At 45.1% G+C, this 24201-nt stretch overlaps 2 protein-coding genes across 5 annotated transcripts in view; one reads left to right on the top strand and one right to left on the bottom strand.

Moving 5' to 3' along the window:
* HPS4 (HPS4 biogenesis of lysosomal organelles complex 3 subunit 2) overlaps positions 1 to 5725 on the bottom strand; it is a 27059-nt gene extending 21334 nt beyond the window's left edge. Inside the window, exons 1-3 of one of the 4 annotated variants that reach the window (XM_082416303.1) lie at positions 5646 to 5725; positions 3592 to 4112; positions 1389 to 1479 (exon numbers count right to left, since the gene is read on the bottom strand). In XM_082416303.1, the coding sequence (XP_082272429.1) occupies positions 1389 to 1479; positions 3592 to 3632 (132 nt within the window). In that variant the 5' untranslated portion in view covers positions 3633 to 4112; positions 5646 to 5725. The other 3 variants (XM_082416300.1, XM_082416301.1, XM_082416302.1) reach the window with 3 other exon arrangements.
* On the top strand, positions 5546 to 24155 carry SRRD (SRR1 domain containing; the record flags this gene model as incomplete). Its single annotated transcript, XM_082416370.1, is given in 8 exon segments — positions 5546 to 5693; positions 5695 to 5864; positions 19104 to 19144; positions 20712 to 20971; positions 21058 to 21156; positions 22823 to 22977; positions 23473 to 23518; positions 23934 to 24155. Coding segments are annotated over 8 exon segments (1005 nt in total). The 5' UTR covers positions 5546 to 5681.
* Positions 24156 to 24201: the final 46 nt, after the last annotated feature.

The following is a 24201-nucleotide window of genomic DNA, read 5'->3' on the forward strand; positions in this document are numbered from 1 at the left end:
TGTGATCACACGAGTGAATACACAGGCCCCCTAATCGATCTTCGCGTTAACTAAACCGTGGGGCAGACAGACGTCATGTGATGCAACAGAAAACGGAGAACTCTTGACTAAAAGAGCTGAACTTGAACCTAATCAAGGCTCTAGATCTTACTACTAGTTTAAAGGAAATGCACTGGGTAGAAGGCATTAAATGATACCATCGTGAGGAAGTAATCAGCCCAATCCAGAGTGGGGGACGTGCTGACATTCTACTGCATAAGAGACCTGGTTTCTTCAATAATTCAGTGGCACAGGGGGAAATAAGGATGGGAGGAGGGGTGAGGAGTGTTATATGATAAAAGGGACTTGAAACACAAAATAACCAAATGGGGTATGTGGACCTTGCTTGGATGCTGATTAGGAGAGAGAGGGAGGGAGGGAGAGAGAGGAGGGGGAAGGAAGGAAGGACTAAGTAACATCTAAGATAATAAAGGCAAAATTTGAATATAGACTGTATCAGATGATATTATTGTTACTAATTATTGTAACTTTTGCTGAGTGGGATGTTAACAAAATACACCCTTTTCAGTTAGAGATGTTACTTGATACTGGTGAGATGACACCATGTCTAGGATTTGCTTCAAAATACTTCAGGAACAGGCTTCCCTGGTGGCACAGTGGTAAAGAATCCGCCTGCCAGTGCAGGGGACACGGGTTTGAGCCCTGGTCTAGGAAGATCTCACACGCCGCGGAGCAACTAAGCCCGTGTGCCACAACTACTGAGCCTGTGCTCTAAAGCCTGTGAGCCACAACTACTGAGCCAGCGTGCCACAGCTACTGAAGCCCCCGCGCCTAGAGCCCGTGCTCCGCAACAAGAGAAGCCACTGCAATGAGCAGCCCGTGCACTGCAAAGATGAGTAGCACCCACTCGCCGCAACTAGAGAAAGCCCACGCGTAGCAACGAAGACCCAACGCAGCCAAAAATAAATAAATACATTTATTTAAAAAAAAATACTCCAGGAAAAAAAGAGTGGGGAGGAGTTAGGATAGCTCATATCACATTAGTCAAGTGTTGATTATTGTTGAAGCTGGTGATGGGCACGTGAGGGCCGATGATTCTCTCCTCTTTACTTTGGTATATGTTTGGAGAAAAGTTTTTAATCCAGCGGTGCAGACAGAAAATCATGACGGTAACAGAGAGCTAGAGAAGGCGGAAGTACTGGGCTGCCTGGGCACTTCAACACCAGAACAACAACAAATAATACAACTAAGAATAAGAGAGTAGAAGTGGCGCATGCCTGGACTACGCAAAGAAAACTGTCCATATGTAACCCTCCCTAGACCTTTGAAAAGTCACCACTTTGAGGCAGTGGGATCCCCACCAAACAAGAAAATGCTGTGTGGCTTACCTGAGGGGGAAAAAAGTAACAGATGCCAGCTCTGGTTGGATCTCCTTCTCCCTTCACCTTGGAACCATCATAAAGGAAAAAATAATTCCACCTGTCAAGAGAACAGAAGGGAGCCGTGTTTCCTTCCATCCGGTGAGCAGGGCCTTGTAAAACACAGCTTCCTTTTGCCCAGCCGGAGAGGGGCTCATGATTCGGCATTTGAAAAGCCTTCTGGTGGCCCCAGAGGAGAAGGAAGCCAAGAGCTACAAAGAGATAAAACCATTTCATAAGTGCAGCCAAGTCAAACTAAAAATACGCCTCTGTCCAGCCGTCAGACCATCTGCCCCAAAAGACAGAAGAGCAGCTAAGGCAAGATGGGGCACCCACAATGATGCCTCTTACTTGAGACACTGAACCTTAACTCTATAACCATGTGGTTTGATCAAGTGTCTTTTAAGGCTCTGATAATGAAGTAAGTTAGGGATGTCTTAGTTGCCCTCATAACTGCTGGGCACGAGGTCTCTGGAAATTGCCCTTCTACCAGGAATTCATTTAACACACATTTGCTGAGGGCCTGGGGTGTGCGCTGCGTTTGCCAGCCCCGGGGGCCATCGCGAGGAAAGGGAAACAGGAAACATGCAGTTTGCCCACAGGGCAGCGAGTCTATAACGGGAAAAGCGGGGGCATCTGAGAGCTCAGAGAGGCACCACACCCCTCCTTTAACACGATCCTTCATCAAACTTCTGATTCCCTCCCTGTAGAGGAAGCTCTCTCCTCAATACCCGTAACCCTCCGCTCCTCCCTAAAGACTCGGGGTCTCCTCTCTGGTGTAACTACAATTACTTCTTTAAGACCACAAGGCAAACTACCCAGGCTGGACCTGGGTTTTAATCTCTCAGTCTCCGAAAGCACACCACCCATCAGGCCAGAGCAGTGACTCCTCTGTCACCTGCACTCTTCTCCCCTGATCTACGCCCTCCCTGGCTCCCACCTTATCTTCCTGATGACAAGCACTAACTCTGTTTCTAGCACAATCCGCTTTCCCGAGTTCTAGGTCCCGACGTGCAGCTGGCTGCAGGGCACGGACAGATCAAAGAGCCTCAAAAATGTTTCAAGCCCAGCTCGGAAACCCCACTGCCAGGTGGTGAGCATATTGTAATGTATAGAAATAGCGAATCACTATGTTGGGCACAGTGTTATAGGTCAATTATACTTGAAACAAACTCATAGAAAAAGAGTTCAGATTTGCAGTCATCAGAGGCAGGAGGTGGGGGAAGGGGGGTTGGATAAAGGTAGTCAGAAGGTACAATCTTCCAGTTATAAAATAAATAAGTACAAGGGATGTAATGTACAACGTCATAAATATAATTAACACCGCTGTATGTTATATATGAAAGTTTTTAAGAGTAAATCCTGAGTTCTCATTACAAGGAAAAAATTTTTCTCCTTTTATTTTGTATCTATATGAGATGATAGATGTTCACTAAACTTGTGGTGATCTTTTCATGATTATGTGTTACAGTGCCGTATGTCAACTGTATGTCACTAAAACTGGAAGCCAGATAGATAGATGAATAGTTGAATGAATGAATGAAACCCCACTGCGGGGCCCCATTCTACCGTTTCCTTATGTTCCCTGGGTGAAAGCGACCCCAGTCTTACGGGCACACAGAAGAAACCCTGAGTGTCGTTTTGAAGTGCACGCATGTCATCAGTCATAAGTCCTGCTCGTTCCATTGAAACCGTGCCTCTCACTTTCCTCTCCTTGATTAATGTTTGCTGAACCAAATTAAGACAGGCTTAACCCATTTGCGGTTGAGAAGGGAACTGAGTTTCAGGCAGACATTGTGTAATACCCTTGAAGAGCCAGTCTGGCCAGACCTCTTCTCGTGGTGTAATTCTGCACCGCCACAGCTTCTTGTCTCTCCCAAGTGAAGACTTCGGTGCCCACGGTATCATCAAGGCCGGCTGCGGGATCCAGCCACGGCTCTCTTTCCTACCTTCTACCAGCCATGCTGGACTCGTCAAACCCTGCAAGAGGCTCGTGTGGTTACAGCACATCAGCTTTGGAGAGAAATGGCCCTTGATTCGCTGCTCTGAGGAAAATGGTATTTTTTTTTTTCTTAGTAAAATCAAGACAATCTGGCTGGGGATTCTCAGTTCACCCAAAACATCCGTGCAGCAGCCTGGCAGGAACTAAACCCCTGCAGGCCCTGCTACTCACCAGGAGGCTGACTTGGTCTCTGTCGAGGTGGAGGTGGCCATTTACTCTTCGGTGGCCCTCATTCTCTTTATTTGGGTTTTCTTTTCCAGTCTGGCTTCTTTCTCCCCAGCAGTGACAGTTCCTCCGCTGAATCCGGATGTGGGACGTTTAGGTGTTTTCAGTCTCCAACAGTCACTTGTCTAGTTTTCATTCAGCATGAAAGTGCTGCTTCCCTTCCTTCCAGGCCCTTCGGTCCCATCAATACCTCCAGCCTCTCAGAGCTCTGGGAAAAAAATCAATAAAGCAAGAGAATTCTACCAGAAAGTCAAATCCACCAATCTGGTTCCGTGAGCATCGGCTCCCTGGCCCTCTGCAGAACGACCCCTTCAAAGAACGACCCCTTTGCCAGGGAAGCCTGACAGGGCAGATGCATGCTGAAGGCGGTGCTCTGAAGCGATGTCTAGCTTGTCTGGTTCAAAGCCATTCTGAAGGTTTCTTTAAAAAGTTTTAAAGCTTTCCGTTCAAACATCAGTCCCTTGACCCTAAAATAAACACAAGGAATAGATTATTTCAGAATCCCATGAGTGAGCATGTGACCCAGCAGGGTTAAGCAAATAGTATGCTTCAAAAGAGTTTTCCAGAAAGCTGAAAAGTGTGTTTCAAAATCCAAAAGAGAGGGGAGCAAAACTTCAGAGTAAGTCCCATAGTTAACGTGAAGAGATATGTCACACAGAAGATAGAATTAAATAATCGGTGTGAAAAAGCTCTGGGTGTCAAGGACAGCTATACAAATAAGGCGGTTGGTGTAGTAATAATGGAACTCAAATTAAGGAACTGTCACCTTGACAGCCCAAAATTAATCTTAACATGTAGAATCCCAGAGCTGGGCAAGTTTCCAAGAGACAAAAAGAGAATTTAACAAGTGGCTTTCAAACTCCCGCAAGAGGAAAGAGAACTCAGAGTATCAAGAAATTTCAGGCTCAGAAGGGACGCTGGCATCACACACTCTAATCCTTACTCTCCTTCAAAAACTACCTTGACTGGCTCTTGCTTACTCCCTCCAGAGATAGGCAGTTCTCAGTGTTCAGTTTATCCTTCCACCAAGCTGAAACTGGCCTCGCAGTAACCTCCACACACTCTCCAGGAAAACAAAACAAGGTCTCATCCTTCCACAAGTCAACCCTTTGGTCACTTCAAAACTGTATCCCCACTGTCACTTTCTCCAAGCTTAATGTCCCAGCGACATGGTTTCAAAAGCTTGCTCACCATCTGCCGTCCTCCTGGGAACACGAGAGTTTTTTTAAGCTCCTCTGGTAGAGGGAAGTCCCTAGAGAGGACACCACCGAATCTTTGATGGCCTGTAAAACCTGTCTTTTCTCAGCTCTGGGTATCTTGGGGTGGGCCTCCCTAGGGTCATACTCATATTCGGATGCCTGTGGAGGCGGCATCTAAGCCCGTGGAACCAAGGACTGCAATCTGAAACCCCCATTCCTTGTTCCCATAGGACTGGGCCCTACACTGCCAAGGACCACTCGCTTATCTCTGAAAGGTCCAGAAGAAGCCGGTAATGGTCCGGCGGGGACAGGGCAGGTGTTGGGATGTGGCCAGAGAAGGCTGTGGCCTGGGAAGTGGCAGTAACGATCGGGGGAGTCGAGACGTGGCCGGCAAAGGCCTGGTGGTGGTGGTGATGGTGTAGGAAGTGGCCTCAGTGTGTCAGCAGAGCAGGAAAAGGGGCGCTAATGATTGCGATGGGCCAGGAAGCGATCGGTAACCGCCGGCAGCAGTGGGAAGTGTCTGGCCTCAGCTCCAGGGGGCTGGGACTGGTGGGCAAAGGTGCGGGGATCAATCGGGGCCGGGTCACAGCGCGGAGGGGCCGCCAAAAGGGGCTCTCGGCCGGGGTCCCGCCCTTTGGTGTCCCCGCGCCGCCGGGCGCCGCCCACCCGCCGGAGTAGCCAGGCAGCCCGGGGATCCGGGATCAAGATTCGGGACTCGGGACCCGGAGGTCCCAGCGACTCCCGCCCGATACCTACGCGCGCGGCGGAGAGGCCCCAGGGTCACGCGCCACCTGCGCTTACCGCCCCCTAAAGTTCCCGCAGAGCTGGCGCGCGCCGATGACGTCAGAGACTAATGGCGGCGGCGGCGGCGCTGGAAGCCTGGCAGGCGGCGTCTCGTCGGAGAAGGCGCTCGGCGGCGATGCGTACGCGGCGTAGGGAGGCGGCGGCAGCGGCCCGGGCCCCGGGAGCCCAGCCCGAGGTGGACGGCGGAGTCGTGCTTCGTCGCATCCAGGAAGCCAGGTGAGTACGGGCTCGGTCCTGGGTCCGAATAGTCACGCCCCTAGGAACCTCCCCAAGCCCCAGTCTCGCCATCTGTAAAGTGGGAATAACTGCAAACCCTTTAAGGGTTATGGTAGGATTTAACGGAGGAAAAGAGCTCATTACAGACTGGAGCATAGTAAGCGCTCAATAAAGTTTGTCATTCCTCTTATTGCAGTTGTAGCTGCGTGACCTTGGGCAAGGTATGTAATCTTTGTGCCTCAGTTTTCTCATCTGTGAGATGGACGTGGAACTAGTACCTATATAGGCTTGTTTTGAGGATTCAGTGAATTAGTCAATGGTTTACCATCCCCAATAGTGACTGGCGTGTGGTAAGCGCAGTACCAGTGTTTGGTATTAATATTATGTTAATGTTGGTTATTAGCGGTTTTGCTCACACCATGGCCGCAACCTGCACACGTGATTGTCATCACGCGTTAATTGAGGAGCTGCTACGTGCCTGGCGCTGGCTTGAGCTCTCAACACACTTTGTCAGAATGAACATCTCAGCCACGCTAGGATCCTGGCAGGGCGCCCAGTCTCAAAGAAACACAGGTAATGTGTGGAACCAGGTTTCAAACCCACGTCTTCGGTAACTTCAAAACCTGTGCTTAAAAGCTCTCCGTTATTCTGGTTTATCCCACCCCTCCCCCCATCATCGCTCCGTGCCTTGCTGTGTACCTTACATAGTGTTGGGGAGGAAAAGTTTTTCCTCTACCCTTCTAGGTTCTTTTGGCTGGTCTAATAAGAAAATTGACACAAGACAGGTTAACAGGAGGGAAAAACAAATTTAATCAGGAATGTGCAGGAGTCCCATAATAACATGGCACCCAAAAAAGTGGCCAAATCAGGCAGCTTTTATATCTTTCAGACAAGGAAACAATTATTTGTTAGAAAACAAAGGGGCTTGGACTTAGGGTAGCAAGTTCATGAAGTAACAAAGTGTGTTTATAAACCGTTCTTAGCCTTGACTCATCTATCTCTGGCGATAAAGATGCCTTCTATTCTCCTGGTATACGAGGATCCTTTCATATGGGAGATTTGTTTCCTGCCTTCAGGGGAACAAAGGAGGGTCAAAGTGTTCTTGCAGTGAATGTTTCTCAAGTAACTATAATTCCAAATAATCAATACGCCACAGTGGCATATTGAGGGGCAGCCTGCCCTGAACCCCATCAATAGCACTTAGAACAGTGCCTGACACCCAGGAAGCACTCAATAAATGTTACCTACTTTTGTTATTCAGCATTGTGCCTTTATTTTCAGTCCTTTAAGGGCTCAATAAATAACAGCTTTTGTTAGTGCTTCTTCGGATCAACAGCTGAAGGACCTTCACAACTGAGAGAAATGAGACTAATTTTATGTATTCCCCTCCTCCAGAATTAGGGCCTAGAGTCAATGGTGACTGAGCCTGAAAAAAAAAAGCATCAGTGACTTTTTCTAGGATCTCAGGTGATGCCAGTGAGAATGAGTGTGCCTCGGGGCTTGGAGATCTCTTAAGAGGTGTCCTGACACTGTTATTCCTCCCCAGCTTCTTCAGTATGCCCTGGAGTTCCCTGCTTCTCCCTGTAGCCCCAGGTGTGGTGCAGTCCCCATTGCCCTGAGTAGAGAAGAGCCCAGCACTTTACACGCTGTTCTCCTGTGCACACACTCACCAGTTTACAAAGCACTCCCTGTACATTACAGCCCTCCTTTACCCTCTGGGCAGAACCTGAGGGCAGCCTCTTCAATTCTGTCTCCTCTCTGAGTCCCCTGAACACTGGCTTCTGGCTTGTCAGTTCAAATCCAACAAGTTCAGTTGTTTTTTTCTTTCAATTTTTTTTTTTTTTTTTTTTTTGTGATGAGAGCTTAAGATCTGTCTTAGCAACTTTCAAGTACACCATACAGTATTTTTAACTGTAGTCACCGTGCTGTACATTACATCCCCATGACTGATTTATTTTATAACTAGAAGTTTGTACCTTTGGGACCCCCTTCACCTGTTTCACAGCGCCACCCCCCTCCCCACCCCCACCTTTCGCAACCACCAATCTATTCTCTGTATTTGTGAGCTTCATGTGTGTTTGTTATATTCCTCATATAAGTGGGATACAGTATTTGCCTTTCTCTGACTTATTTCACTTAGCATAATGCCCTCAAGGTCCATCCATGTTGTCACAAATGGCAAGATTTCATTCTTTTATGGATGAATAATATTCCACTACACATATACACATATAGTATGTGTGTGATACATTATATATATATATATATATATATATCACGGTTTCTTTATCCATTCATCCATGATGAACACAAAGGTCGTTTCCACATCTTGGCTATTATAAATAGTGCTGCAATGAACATGGGGGTGCATGTATATTTTCAAGTCAGTGTTTTCATTTTCTTCGGTTAAATACCCAGAAGTGGAATTGCTGGCTCAAATGGTAGTTCTGTTTTTAACTTTGTGAGGAACCTCATACTGTTTTCCATAGTAGCTGCACCAATTGACATTTCCACCAGTGGTACACCAGGGTTCCCCTTTCTCCACATCCTCACCAACACTTACTATTTCTTGTCTTTTTGATATAGCCATTCTAACAGGTATTAGGTGGTAACTCATGGTGGTTTTGATTGGCACTTCCCTACTGATTAATTATGTTGAGCATCTTTTCATGAACCTGTTGGCAATCTATATGTCTTCTTTAGAAAAATGTGTATTCATATCTTCTGCCCATATTTTAATTGGATTGTTTGGGGTTTTTTGGTATTGAGTTGTGTGAATTCTTTATGTTTTGGATATTAACCCCTTATCAGATATATGATTTGCAAATATTTTCTCCCATTCAGTACGTTGCCTTTTCATTTTGTCAATGATTACATTTGCTGTGCAGAAGCTTTTTAGTTTGATGTGGTTCCACTTGTTTATTTTTGCTTTTGTTGCTTTTACTTTTGGTGTCAGATTTTTAAAAATCATCGCCAAAAAAATAAAATTAAATTAAAATTAAAAATAAAAAATCATTGCCAATACTTATGTCAAGGAGTTTACTGCCTGTGTTTTCTTCTAAGAGTTTTATGGTTTCAGGTCTTATATTTAAGTCTTAAGTCCATTTTGAGTTAGGTTTTTTGTGTGGTGTAAGATAGTGGTCTAATTTTACTCATTTTTTGTATGTGGCCATTGATTTTTCCAAACGCTATTTATTAAAGAGACTGTCTTTTCCATTGTATATTCTTGGCTCCTTTGTCATAAATTAATTGACCATAGATGCATGGGTTTATCTCTGCTCTCCATTCTGTTCCATTGATCTGTGTGTCTGTTTTTAAGCCAGAACCATGCTGTTTTAATTAATATAGCTTTGTAATAGAGTTTGAAATCAGAGAATATGATGCCTCTAGGTTTGTTCTTCTTTCTCAGGATTACTTTGGCTATTTGAGGTCTTTTGTGGTTCCATACAAATTTTAGGATTGTTTGTCCTATTCCGTTAAAAATGCCATTGGAATTTTGATAGGGATTGCATTGAATCTGTAAATTGCTTTGGGTAGTATGGACATTTTAACAATATTAATTCCAATCCCTGAGCAGGGATAGCTTTCCATTTATTTGTGTCTTCTTCAGTTTCTTAATGTCTTGCAATTTTCAGTATACAGGTCTTTCACCTCCTTAGCTAAATTTATTCTTATGTATTTTATTCTTTTTGATGCAATTGTACATGAGGTTGTTTTCTTTTTTTTTCTGATCAATATTTTTTATTGAAGTATAGTTGATTTACAATGTTGTATTAGTTTCTGCTGTACAACAAAGTGATTCAGTTATACATGTATATACATTCTTTTTTTAATATTCTTTTCCATTACGGTTTATCATAAGATATTGAATATAGTTCTCTGTGCTGTACAGCAGGACCTTGGTGTTTATCCATTCTGTATATAAAAGCTTACATCTGCTAACCCCAACCTCCCACTCCAGCCCTCTCCCAACCCTCTTCCCCTTGGCAACCACCAGTCTGTTCTCTATGTCCATGAGTCTGTTTCTGTTTTATAGGTAGGTTCATTTGTGTCATATTTTAGATTCCACATATAAGTGATATCATATGGTATTTGTCTTTCTCTTTCTGACTTGCTTCACTTAGTATGATAATCTCTAGTTCCATCCATGTTGCTGCAAATGGCATTATTTCATTCTTTTTTATGGCTGAGGAGTATTCCATTGTATATACGCACCACATCTTCTTTATCCATTCATCTGTCGATGGACATTTAGGTTGTTTCCATGTCTTGGCTATTGTACATAGTGCTGCTATGAACATAGGGGTGCATGTATCTTTTTGGTTTTGCTTTTTATAAATTTATTTATTTTATTTTTGGCTGTGTTGGGTCTTCGTTGCTGCACATGGGCTTTTCTCTGGTTGTGGAGAGCAGGGGCCACTCTTCGTTGCGGTTCATGGGCTTCTCATTGTGGTGGCTTCTCTTGTTGTGGAGCACAGGCTCTAGGCACGCAGGCTTCAGTAGTTGTGGCTCGCGGGCTCTAGAGCACAGGCTCAGTAGTTGTGGCGCATGGGCTTAGTTGCTCCACAGCCTGTGGGATCTTCCCGGACCAGGGCTCAAACCCGTGTCCCCTGCATTGGTAGGCAGATTCTTAACCACTGCGCCACCAGGGAAGCCCCCACATGTATCTTTTTGAATTAGAGTTTTGTCCGGATGTATGCTGGGATTGCTGGATCATATGGTAATTATATTTTAAGTTTTCTGAGGAACCGCCATACTGTTTTCCACAGTGGCTGCACCAACTAACTTACCACCAACACACCCACAGTGTAGGAGGGTTGCCTTTTCTCCACATCCTCTCCAACATTTATTATTTGTAGACTTTTTAATGATGGCCATTCTGACTGCTGTGAGGTGGTACCTCATTGTAGTTTTGATTTGCATTTCTCTAATAATTAACAATGATGAGCATCTTTTCATGTGCCTATTGGCCATCTGTATTTCTTCTTTGGAGAAATGTCTATTTAGGTCTTCTGCCCATTTTTTGATTGGGTTGTTTGTTTTTTTTGTTGTTGAGTTGTATGAGCTGCTTATATATTTTGGAAATTAAGACCTTGTTGGTTTCATCATTTGCAAATATTTTCTCCCATTCTGTAGGTTGTCTTTTCATTTTGTTAATCGTTTCCTTTGCTGTGCAAAAGCTTATAAGTTTGATTAGGTCCCATTTGTTTATTTTTGCTTTTGTTTCTGTTGTCTTGGCAGACTGACCTATGAAAACATTGGTACAATTTATGTCAGAGAATGTTTTGCCTGTGATCTTTTCTAGGAGTTTTATGGTGTCATGTCTTTTATTTAAGTCTTTAAGCCATTTTGAGTTTATTTTGTTTATGGTGAGAGGGTGTGTTCTAACTACATTGATTTACATGTGGCTGTCCAACTTTCCCAACACCACTTGCTGAAGAGACTGCCTTTTCCCATTGTATATTGTTGCCTCCTTTGTCAAATATTAGTTGCCCGTAGGTATGTGGGTTTATTTCTGGGTGCTCTATTCTGGTCCATTGATCCATAGGTCTGTTTTGATTACTGTAACTTTGCAGTATTGTCTGAAGTCTGGGAAGGTTATGCCTTCTGCTTTGTTCTTTTTCTTCAGGATTGCTGTGGCAATTCTGGGTCTTTTATGGTTCCATATGAATTTCAGGATTATTTGTTCTAGTTCTGTGAAAAAATGTCATGGGTAATTTGATAGGGATGCATTAAATCTGTAGATTGCTTTGGGTAGTATGGCCATTTTAGCAGTATTCTTCCAATCCAAGAGCATGGGATATCTTTCCATTTCTTTGAGTCATCTTCAGTTTCCTTTATTAATGTTTTATTGTTCTTAGCATATAAGTCTTTTACCTCCTTGATCAGGTTTATTCCTAAGTATTTTATTTTTGGGGGTGCGATTTTAAAAGGTATTGTTTTTTTCATTCCCTTTCTGGATTTCTTTGTTGGTGTAAAGAGATGCAGCCCATTTTTGTATGTTGATCGCGTATCCTGCTAACTTGCTGAATTCATTTATCAGGTCTCGTAGTTTTTCTGTGGAGTCTTTAGGGTTTTCTATATATAGTGTCATATCATCTGCATATAATGACAATTTTACCTTTTCCTTTCCAATTTGGATACCTTTTATTTCTTTTTCATGTCTGATTCCTGTGGCCAGGACTTCCAATACTGTGTTAAATAGAAAAGGTGAGAGTGGGCATCCTTGTCTTCTTCCAGATTTTAGCTGGAAGGCTTTCAGCTTTTCTCCATTTAGTATTATATTGGCTGTGGGTTTGTCATAAATAGCTTTTATTATATTGAGATGTGTTCCCTCTATACCCACTTTAGTAAGAGTTTTTTTCATGAATGGATATTGAATTTTGTCAAATGCTTTTTCTGTATCTATTGAGATGATCATGTGGTTTTTATCTTATGTTTATGTGGTGTATCACATTGATTGATTTGCATATGTTGAACCATCCTCGTGAACTTGGGATGAATCTCAGTTGGTTGTGGTGTATGATCTTTTTTTTAATTAATTTTATTTATTTATTTATTTATTTATTTATTGGCTGCATTGGGTCTTCGTTGCTGTGCGCGGGCTTTCTCTAGTTGAGGTGAGCAGGAGCTACTCTTCTTTGCAGTGTGTGGGCTTCTCATTGCGGTGGCTTCTCTTGTTGTGGAGCACGGGCTCTAGGCACAGGCTTCAGTAGTTGTGGCACGTGGGCTCAGCAGCTGTGGCTTGCAGGCTCTAGAGTGCAGGCTCGGTAGTTGTGGTGCATGGGCTTAGCTGCTCCGCAGCATGTGGGATCTTCCTGGACCAGGGCTCGAACCTGTGTCCCCTGCATTGGCAGGCGGATTCTTAACCACTGCACCACCAGGGAAGCCCCTGTTTCCTTCTTTAGGTTTGGGAAGTTTTCAGCCATAATTTCTTCAAATTCATTTTCGATCCCCTTGTCTCTGTCTTCCCCTTCTGGAATCCCTATTATGCATGCTTTATATTATCCTGTAGGTCTCTTATGTTGCTTTCATTTTTTTTCATTTGGCTTTCTGTCTGTTGTCCTGATTGGGTGATTTCCATTACTATCTTCAAGGTCACTTATTCGTTCTTCTGCATTATTCATTCTGCTATTCATTGCCTTTCGGTCAGCTTTCGTATCTGTAAATGAGTTTTCTAATTTTTCTTGGTTCCTCTTTATAGTTTTACAGTACTCTGCATTCCTGTCGATAGCCTTTCTTAATTCCTTCAGTATTTTCGTTATCTCATTTTTGAATTCAGTATCTATTAGACTGAAGAGGTCTGTTTCATTGTTCTTTCAGGGGAATTCTCTTGGTCTTTTAACTGGGAGTTGTTCCTCTGCTTCTTCATTTTACTTACATTTCTCTTACTCTGTGAGTTTAGGAGAAGCAGTGGTTTACTGTGGTTCCGGAGGGCTATTTGTATGTGGAGGGTTAATATACTTGGTGCCGGGGTTGTTTTTAGTATGGATGCCTGTCCTCTCTTTCTTCAGCGTGTGCTGGGCATCGTCCCCTTGACAGGGGTGTGCAGATGTGGTGGCTGATGCCCAGTCCTGGGGTTCTTGGTGGCAGTGTTGGCTTAGGTGCACCCCCCGAGCACACAGTGGGAGCGGAGGCGGCCCTCAACTGCTCCTGGCATCTGGGTGGGTGGCAGCGGCAGGTCACAACTGCCCCTGGAACCCATGCAGTGTCCTGCCCTCTGCGAGCACGCACACAGGGGAAAAGGCTACAGTGGTGGGTCCTGCCCCTCCCCTGTCACACCCCCCAAACAATGTCACCTGGCCTCTAAGGTGGTCTGGGCTTCCTCTGCATACACCCTCAGTCGTGGTCACACAGATTCCAGCCCCTCACCCCCCACCCTGAGCTTTTTTTCACACAGCTGCCCCCAGCCCACTCTCAGGGTCTGATCTCTGAAGCCCAAGTTCCAGCACCCAGCCCCTGCCTGTGCCGGCAGACGCACGTCTCAGGCTGGGGAGTGCAGGGCAGCGGCACTGACCGTCTGTGAAGTCCGCTGTCTGCCGCAAACCGGCTGCTGTGTTCTCCCCAAAGCTCTGAAGCTCTCTGTCTGTCCCGGCCAATCTCCCAACCGGTGACGGGGCTTCCCAGGGTGTAGAAACCTTTCCTCATTCACAGCTCCCTCCCAGGGGCACAGGTTCTGTCCCGATTCCTTTCTCACTTTCTTTTTTTTTTTTTTTTTTCCTTTCGTCCTACCTGGTTACATGGAGATTTTCTTGCTCTTTTAGCAGTCTGAGGTCTTCTGCCAGCGTTCAGTAGATATTCTGTGAGAATCATTCCTCATGTAGATGTATTTTTGATGTACTTGTGGGAGAAGGTGAGCTTCACATCCTACTACTCCACCATCTTGATCCTCCCTGAGATTGTTTTCCTAATTTCTTTTTTTGATAGTTCATTATTAGTCTATAGAAATGCAACAGATTTTTGTGTACTGATTGTCTGCTGCAACATTACTGAATTTGTTTATTCATTCTGACAGTTTTTTGGTAGAGTCTTTAGGGTTTTCTATCTGTAGTATCATGTCATCTGCAAATAGTGACAATTTTACTTTTTCCTTTCCAAATTGGATTCTTTTTATTTCTTTTTCTTGCCTAACTGCTTTGGCTAAGACTTCCAGTACCTTGTTCAATAAAAGTGTTGATAGTGGGCATTCTTGTCTTGTTTCTGATTGTAGAGGAAAGGCTTTCAGCTTTACATAGTTGAGAATAATGTTAGCTGTGGGGTTGTCATATATGGACTTTATTTTTTTGTGTTTGTGTTTAAAGTACTTTATGATTTTACGGAGCATCTTCATACACGCAGTATCTTATGTGATCCTAACAATAACCCTGGAGGTAGGGGTTACAATGCCAATTTTACAGGGGATGGAATGGAAGTGGTGAGATACACACAGGCACGCTACTTAGAATTCTACTAGAACCTTAATGCTGTGAATCCTGGGACTGAGTGTTATCCTTGAAGAAAAGGATGGTTGTGAAAATGTGATCTGTTAATTAATAGAGAGAGATTCAAAAATAATATGGAATCCCACATTTTTCCTTTTTTTTTTTTTTTTGGTTTGCCTTTTGTTTTTCTCGTTTGTCATTTTTAGCCCTTTCTTCATCTACACAAAATGTCTCCAGCTCTACTGAAATATTTCTTTTTCTCCACGATCTATACTGGATATTTAAGGCATAAAATGCAAAGAGCTTTTCAGAATAATAAACGTCAGCATTTTTGTTTTTTATGATCAAAATATTATTGCTTGAAATGGACAGTTAATTTAAGGAAACAAGTTTTGGTGTTTGGTTCAAATGTGTTGAATGAACTGCCCCAGCTTTACTTTATTTCACTATAAAACTTGAAAAAGATAAGCTGTAATTTGGAGAATAAGACAAGCAGAGACAATAACTATCTTATTAGCTGTTAAGTCCAGCCCCAGAAGGGACACCAATGAACATATGCTGAATGAACAAATGAATGAGTGAACAAATGAATGGATTTTCTTTTCTGGCCTCCCTGTCTCTGGTTGAGACTAGTGTTTTCGATGTAAAGAATCCACATATAGTCAGTACCCATGGGATTTCTCCTAGAACCCAATGGGTTTCATCAGGTTCAGTAAGACAGCAGGTGCGTGGGTGGCAGAGGACTCCTGGGGACTGGGAGGAGCGGTCCACCAGGCAGGGCATGGGCAGCATCCCAGCGCAGGGTGCTGGGGGTGGTGGTGATGGTGGGGTATTGGAGTGGGGAGAGATGTGAGTGTGGGAGCAGAGGCCCAAACAGCACCAACACCCAGGAGAGGAAGCCATGTGGAAGCTGGGTACCAAACGGGAACCAAGGGTTGTTTGGAGGAGACACAAAGGGATCTTGGAGTCAGTTGTGCTGATGAGTTGTGCAGAGGTGAAGGGCCTTTTTTTTTTTTGGCTGTGTTTGGTCTTTGTTGCTGTACGTGGGCTTTCTGTAGTTAAGGCGAGCGGGGGCTACTCTTCGTTATGGTGCGCGGGCTTCTCATTGCAGTGGCTTCTCTGGTTGCAGAGCATGAGCTCTAGGCACGCAGGCTTCAATAGTTGCCAACCCACCTGATCTTAAAAGGGCCCTGGCTTCCCTGTCTTCCCCATTGGTCCTGGGAATCCTTAACTTCCAGGAAAGCCAGTTGGTCTCCAGTCACCTTTAGGACCTGGTGGACCTATTGGACCTGGAATGCCTCGTGGACCACCGCCTCTAGTGGGACCTCTCTCTCCTTTTTCACCTGAGGGTCCAGGCGGACCTTGAATTAAAATGATATTTTTCAATGTCTGAGAATATTCCCAATCTTTTAGCCTGAAATCATTAGTGATGTTATTCAGTAGTTTCACTTCTCCTTTTATTTCCTATTCCAAATGCACGTTTTTTTTTCCCCAGAGACATAATTTCTGCTAATACATTGTACACATGCTCCTTTAATTTACTCATCTCCTGCCACTATTCTGATGATAGGTACAAGAACTGCAAACATAAGGAGATAAAGGGCAATCAATGCAACTTTGAAAGACTTAGTTTGTCTTGAAGGGCAAGGCCATTTTTAGGATTCAGAGGCAGCAAAGCTGCCATTGAGCAAGCATCAGACTTCACACATTCTGAACAGCTCTCAGTGTTCTCCTGTTGATGGGAAAGCTATCCCACTGTGTCATACTTCGGAAGCAGAAGCCACTAGAGCCATAAACTGGTGAGAACACTTAAATGATCATTTTGATGAATTCCTGGAAGCTGAGCGAGGACTAGTGTGAGAGTCCCTGAGAGACTTCTGGGGGCTGCAGTCCTAGGGGCACCCCCAAACTTTCCTGGGCTTTACCTCCAGGAACCCAACCAGGGCCTTACGGTAAAGAGCCAAGAAAAATCACCTGGTGCCTCTGGCAGAGGGAGGGGAAAACTAACAATTTAAAATACATCCAGAGCATTCTTCGTAATAAAGGCTTACTCTCCAGTGAAAAAGCCGTATGTATATAGCCTTTATTATGTTATGTTCCCTCTATACCTGCTCTGTTCAGAGTTTTTATCATAAATGGAGAATGAATTTTGTCAAATGCTTTTTCTGCATCTATTGAGATGATCATGTGATTTTTATCCTTCATTTTGTTAATGTGATGTATTACGTTGACTGATATGCAGATGTTGAGGCAACCTTGCATCCCTGGAATATTAAATCCCACTTAATCGTGGTGTATGATCCTTTTAATGTATTTTTGAATTCGGTTTGCTAATTTTTTTAAAAGATTTATTTATTTAATTTATTTTTGGCTGCGTTGGGTCTTACTTGTGGCACACAGGATCTTCGTTGAGGCACGCAGGACCTTTCGTTGTGGCATGCAGGCCCTTCGTTGTGTGTGGGTTTTGTCTCTCTAGTTGTGACTTGCGGGCTCCAAAGCTCATGGGCTCTGTAGTTTGCAACACGCAGGCTCTAGTTGAGGTGCGCCAGTTCAGTAGTTGTGGCACATGGGCCCAGTTGCACCGCGGCATGTGGGATCTTAGTTCCCTGACCAGGGAATGTGTCCCCTGCATTGTAAGGTGGATTCTCTACCACTGGACCACCAGGGAAGTCCCCGGTTTGCTAATATTTTTGATGAGCATTTTTGTATCTATGTTCATCAGGGGTATTGGCCTGTAATTTCCTTTCCTTATGGCATCCTTGTCTGGTTTTGCTAGGGTTATGCTGGCCTCATAAAATGAGTTTGGAAGTGTTCCCTCCTCCTCTATTTTTGGAAGAGTTTGAGAAAGATCAGTATTAATTCTTCTTTGAATATTTGGTAGAATTCACCAGTGAAGCTATTTGGTCCTGGACTTTTGTTTGTTGGGAGTTTTTTGATTACTGATTCAACCTCCTTACTAGTAATCGGTCTGTTCGGGTTTTGTATTTCTTCATGATTCAGTCTTGGAAGGTTATATATTTCTAGGAATTTATCCATTTCTTCTGGGTCGTCCAGTTTGTTGGCATGTAATTGTTCCGAGTGGTCTTTATGATCCTTTATATTTCTATGGTATCAGTTGTTATATGTCTCCTCTTTCATTTCTATGGTATCAGTTGTTATGTCTCCTCTTTCATGATCTTCCCGAACCAGCCGTTTTTTTTTCTTGGTGAGTCTAGCTAACGGTTTGTCAATTTTTATCTTTTCAAAGAACCAGCTCTTAGTTTTATTGATCTTCTCTATTGTAGTTGTGGCACGTGGGCTCAGTAGTTGTGGCTCGCGGGCTCTAGAGCACAGGTTCAGTAGTTGTGGCGCACGGGCTTAGTTGCTCCGCGGCATGTGGGATCTTCCCAGACCAGGGCTTGAACCCGTGTCCCCTGCATTGGCAAGCGGATTCTTAACCGCTGCGCCACCAGGGAAGTCCCAAGACTTTTCCTGTTTCTTAGGGAAGCCACTTATCACTATGAACATCCCTCTTAGAATAGCTTTTGCTGCATCCCATAAATTTTGGTATGTCTCTGTTTTAAAGTCTATCTTGTCTAATAGAAGTATAGCTCTTCTGCTTTCTTTTGGTTTATATTTGCATGGAATATTTTTTCCTAGCCCTTCATTTTCAGTCTGTGTGTCCATACATCAGAAATGATTCTCTTATAGGTAGCATATAGATGGGTCCTGTTTTTTAATCCATTTAGCAACTCTATGTCTTTTGATTGGAGAATTCATTCATTTCATTTAAATTAACTATTGACTGTGTTTTGCTCTGGTTTGTGGAAAACAGTTGACTTTAAAGAAAGCCTAGACACTTGGTTTTGTCCCTTCTTTTACTTTCACCTTGGAATTATTTGTAATAACAAAGGCCATTTATTGAGTACCTGCTCTGTATGAGGCACTGTGTTGAGTGTTAACCCATTTCACTCCTCCCGTAACCCTCTGTGATGGGTGCGGTTCTTATCCCTATTTTAGAGATGAGGAAACTAAAGTTCAGAGAGGCTAAATCTCTGCATCTAACCACCAATTGTGGAGCTGCACCTGTGTGCCAAGACCCAGACCTGTCCCCAGGGGTCGGGTGCCTCCTCCAGGAAGCCCTCTCTCCTGCCCTCTCTGAGCCCCGGCAGCTCTGCTCTGGCTCTGGCCATATTCACCTGGTACCCTCCTCCAGTCTCACAGGTGGACTCTGCGCCTGAGGGTGCTCCACCATCCCCACATCCCGGCCGGGAGGAAGGTCCCTGTTAGGGCAGCCCTGAAAGGGATGAGAGATGACCACGCCATTTTTTCTCAACAGGGAGGACCTGCTTATCTCTGATTTCTGGAGTTCAGCACTAGGTGGGTACCACCTGGCTCAGGCTGGAGGCAGTCACGGTGGGAGGAGGGCCTAGATGTGGGCAAAGCACGGAATCCACCTCTCATTGGATGATGTTTTGCTTCACAGAGTGGTGTGCATGCTGGGTTCTAATTCTGACTTCCCCCTTAAAACTGTGTGTCTTTTGGCACTTAACTCTGGTCCTCAGTTTCTTTATCTGTGGAATGGACATGAAAATGTGCATATCCTGTAGTGTAATTTTGAATATCAAATGAGGCATTCAGTAAAGTGCTTACAACAGTGCTTGCCTGCTGCACAGGAGGCAGTAAATGTTAGTTGTCATTATCAGTGTTGTTGAAATTTATATTTATCCTGCTCTTCCCCTTGACGTGACATTGTAGACCCCACCCCATGCTGTTATAATCTCTTCCTAAGCATAATGTGTGGCAACATAAATATTAATACACAACGTGAATATACCATAGTTGTAATTTTTATTGAGGGACACTTAGTTTGTTTCCTTTTTTGTTGTTGTTTTTTTTTTAATTTATTGTACATAATTTTTCTTTTTTTTAAACAGTAATCAAAACTTAAAAATTTTTTTTTAATTAAAAAAATTTTTTTAGCTGCACCATGCAGCATGTGGGATCTCAGTTCCCCAACCAGATATCAAACCCCTGCCCCTGCGGTGGAAGCGCAGAGTCAACCACTGGGCCACCAGGGAAGTCCCAATATACGTAATTTTTCAATGAGTACCCTTATGCATAAAGCTTTTACCAAATTTAGGCTAATCTTCTTAGCATGTATTCCCAGAGGTGGAAGTGATCAACTTGATATCCACTGTAAAGTTGTTTTCCAAAAAAAGCTTTTACTGATTCTTTGACCAGCATGGATGGAAAAGAGCCAGCTTTTCGTGCAACCTTTCCTAGCCTCGGTCTTATTTAAAGGTATCTTTGCTGATAAGTCAAAACTGGTATCTTATTATGGGAATATAGGGCTGTTTGCTTTTTGTTTTGTTCTACGTACAGATTTGTTCTGCTAAATTCAGTACCAGTATGAGAGGAGAGACAAGAGAACTCACCACTCTGTGAAACGATTTAGACAGAGTATTTTTCATTACTGTCTAGAAGCCCCAGCCTACCTATTTTTCTTTTAGTTTTTTACACATTAAATATTCTTATTCCGTTATTTATAGTGTCATTTTGAGAGCTCTGCTCCTCTATTCTTTTTTATTATTAAAAAAAGTAGGTATTTCAGACCATAACTTGCATTTACCAGGTTGCCTCTTATTAAATTAGAATAAGTTGACATGAGCATTAATGATGGACACTGTGCCCATGAATGAAACCTGATTTTTGCTTGAAACGTTCCCTTCGGCTGTAGGCTGTGGGTAGCCAGGGACCGGACAGCCATCAGTTCTGGGTGGACGTGGCGGCTTGTCCCAGGCATGTTCGGGAGCGAGGCCAGCAGCCCTTTTCTCTGAGGACCTGAAGCCTTTTCAAGCCTGCGCCTCTTCTCCCTGGGTCTGTGGATGATTTCGTTCTCAGGGTCAGAGCGTGCCCTCTGACTGTACTGGGCCTGCTCTTTCAGAAACCGTCAACAGGTGTCTTAGGAAACATCTGGAACAGCTGAAGGCCCCTGTGGGGCCTCTTTCAGAAGCCATTGGAAGCCTGCATCTCGACTCATCACCAGGTGAGTCAGATGTGGCCCCTGGCTCCGTCCCAGAAGAGACCCCAGTCACAGGATCCTGCCGTTTGAAGTGTGTGTGTTACGGCGTTGGGAACTTCGCCACCTGCGTCATAGCTAGAAACCAGCTCGCGTTTTTGCTTCTCTTTCTGGAAAAGTGCCAGGTAAATTTTGGTATCCTTCCTTATTGTCTCCTTCCTTGGCCTTGTGCACACAGATGTTGACTAAGCCACTCATTTGCCCTCTGCAGATACCCAGAAGTCACTGCTGGGTGTATGACCCTCTGTTTAGCCAGCTGGAAATTGCGGTTCTTAGCACCCTTGGTGTGGTTGTTCTCAGTGAGAACGAGGTACGTGGCTTAAGAGAGGGGAGCAGGGAGCGCCGGGCAGCTGCTCACCAAGCTGACCCCGGGCCCTGTCCCTGGGCGCCAGGCTCTGTGTACTAGCGGTGCCTCCTCCCCAGGGCGTCCGTATGTGGCTGGTCTGTTACCCTGTTTGGACCTATGTTGTGCCTGTCAGAAGAAAAAAAATCACACAATGGCACAAACACGTTAGGTTGGCAAAATTCTCGTTAAGAATTGTGTCCCAATTTTATGCTTAGTTGGTATTTACTGTTGCTGCAGGAGAATAAAGAGGGCACAGTCTCCATACCTCAAATGAGGTCCTTCCGGTTGGAGCGTGCCCTGCCCTGGGGGAGGGAAGCCGTAGCCCAGTCACACGCATAGCGCCTGGCCGAGAGGTATGGCTAAGTGCTTGGCCTACCCTGCACCCCCTAAAAAGGCTGGGATTCAAGATTTCTGAGTCCTCTGGAAAAAACGTCATTGCACAAGCCAAGGGCTGGAGCGACTCTAGGCTGATACCTCTACATTTAGTCAGGCATTGTCTTGTGGATCATAGAATCATTTTATTCCTCTCTGTTCTGAACCGCCATCTCATTGCTTATTATGAAACATGAAAATTAGGCCCAGCTGAGAGGAGAGTCAGTCTCTGATGTTGGCGGGGTCCTAAAACACTGCCGTTCAGCTCAGGTCATCCTGAGCTCTGAGTGCCCACTCTGTGCGAGGCAGGGAGCTCTGGGCAGCCCGAGGGCACGTGGCTGTGGACAGGTGCATGATGAGTGGACACGAGCAGAGCCACGTCTAGGAACTGAGACGGAGGACACCTGTGCTGTTCCGGGGGTCCAGGAAGGCTTCCTGGGTCTGAGCTGGGATGTGAAGGTCTCCCGGGAGTTTGCTGAGAGCCAGGACTGCAGGCAGCCTGGGCAGAGCCGCTGCTCAGGAACCATGGCGAGTGTGTCATGGGCCAGGGGAGCTGCAGGGAGAGAAGAGAGGCCTAGGGTCGCCGGCGCCAGACAGCAAGGGCCAGGGGGCTTGTTCCTGCCGGAGAGGTGGCAGAGATGGCGTAGAGCAGAGGTTCTCAAGAGGCGGTGACTGGACCCCCAGGGCACGTTTGAAAAGGACTGAGTTACGATAGGGATCTGCAGAAAGTGACTCAGGAAAACACAGTACCTGAGAGACAGTGACCTCTGCTGTCCCTCCTGCCCTGCTGTCGCGGACCCAAGCTGCCCCTTCATTAGTCCAGAGCCTTCTGCGTTCATGGGACACGCATTTGTTAAGTAAACGCGAGTTCTTTCTGGACTTCATGATTTCTTGACTTTTAGTTCCGTTATAATGCTATAGATTTCACGTGCACTACTAATGTAACTATTCCGCAAGAGAACGTAGTAGGAGTTTTTTCCCATTTGATGCTTCAATTTGCCTTCTCCTCAGCTCATTATTTGTCCAGCTACATTGACCTGTGGTGACATGTAATGTGTGAGTTGAAGGTGCACTAGTTGATTTGATGCATTTTTCTTCTGTAACATGACTGCAAGCGAGCTGACACGTCCTTCAGCACCACACAGAATTACATTCCTTTTTTGGTGGTGAGAACTCACAGCTCATTATCACTCTGCCCTTCCCTCTCCCTCACCTTGTTGTAAGAAGTGTGTTTACACCTCTGCACGTTGTACCCCAGGAAGGAAAACGGAGTGTGTACGGCGAGCCCACCGTCTTTTACATGCTCCACTGTGGGACGGCGCTCTACAACAACCTCCTGTGGAGGAACTGGTCCATAGATGCCCTTTCCAAGATGGTCATCGTTGGGAACAGTTTCAGAGGACTCGAGGAAAGGTAAGCCTGGGAACGCCGAGGTGCCGCCAGGCCCTGAGGTGAACCCATTCCTCACACTGACCTGCAAGCAGGAAACATTTCACACGTGGAAAGCCTTTTCCATGGGAACCTGCACAGAGGGTTGGAGCTGGGAGACGTCAGCCCTGAGTCAAGCTGGGAAGCAAGTTAAGGAGTCTTTCTGCCAATAATTCCTCCCTTCCCTTAGGACAGGCAGAAACAGCTTTTTAAAATGGGGAGAAAACATTTTATTTCCTCTTCTTACGGCTACATAACATCCTCCTGCTTCACGATGCCTCGGTGTCTGTCATTTTTCCCTGATGAAACGGGCAGTGACTGACTGGGGCATTCACACCTTCTCCTAAATATTTAACCTACTCTGTATCCCACATTTTTAAAAGATTTTTTGATCTATTTCAGTCCCCTTGCCCTTCTGTGTCTTAAGTTGAATGAAACCACTTTCAAACCGCCTAATCAGAATTAAAATTTTTGTTCTAGGTTGTTGACAAGGATTCTGCAGAAACATTATCCGTATGTTGCACAGGTATCTGCCTGGGTGAAGGGGCCGGGGTGGGACATCATACACGCATCCCCATCACCCCGGAGAAGCCTGCCCTCACCTGTAGCGGCGGGCGCTCCCGAGGGGCTAACCGAGGCACGGCGAGGCTACAGCACTGTCAGCTCTCGCGAGGGGCCTGTGTTCCAGAAAGCTAGGACGTTTTAGTGCATCGCTTCATTTTTTAATTATTTCCTCTATTCTTAGTATCTAGTCTGCTGTAGGCACTGCCCTTGGGGCTTCCAACTCATTGCACAAAGCACTTAAAATACCTTACTCATTTTTTTAAAAAGAATTAACGTGGGAGGTGGCGGTGGACAGTAAAACGGGAATCTAACCCAGGAGGGTGGGCCTTACTGGGGACTCTCAAGGTTTTGTTTTACTTCTGAATTTTCCCGCTCAGATTGTGAAAGGAGTGGAGGAGCTGGCATTCCCTCAGACCTCACAGTACACAGACGTATTTAATGACACCTCCGTCCACTGGTTTCCTGTACAAAAGCTAACACAACTCTCCACGGACACTTGGGCCTTTCGGGAAGAACCAGATTACCAGGACTGTGAGGACCTCGAGATCATCAGGAACAAGACGGAGGATCCTTCAGCCCCTGACCTGAACCCGCTGTGATGTGTCGGCAGAGGCGGTCGCCATGCAGGGACTGCAGTGAGTCCCC

Source organism: Balaenoptera physalus, assembly GCF_965194825.1.
Source record: "Balaenoptera physalus genome assembly, chromosome: 12".
NCBI lineage: Eukaryota > Metazoa > Chordata > Mammalia > Artiodactyla > Balaenopteridae > Balaenoptera > Balaenoptera physalus.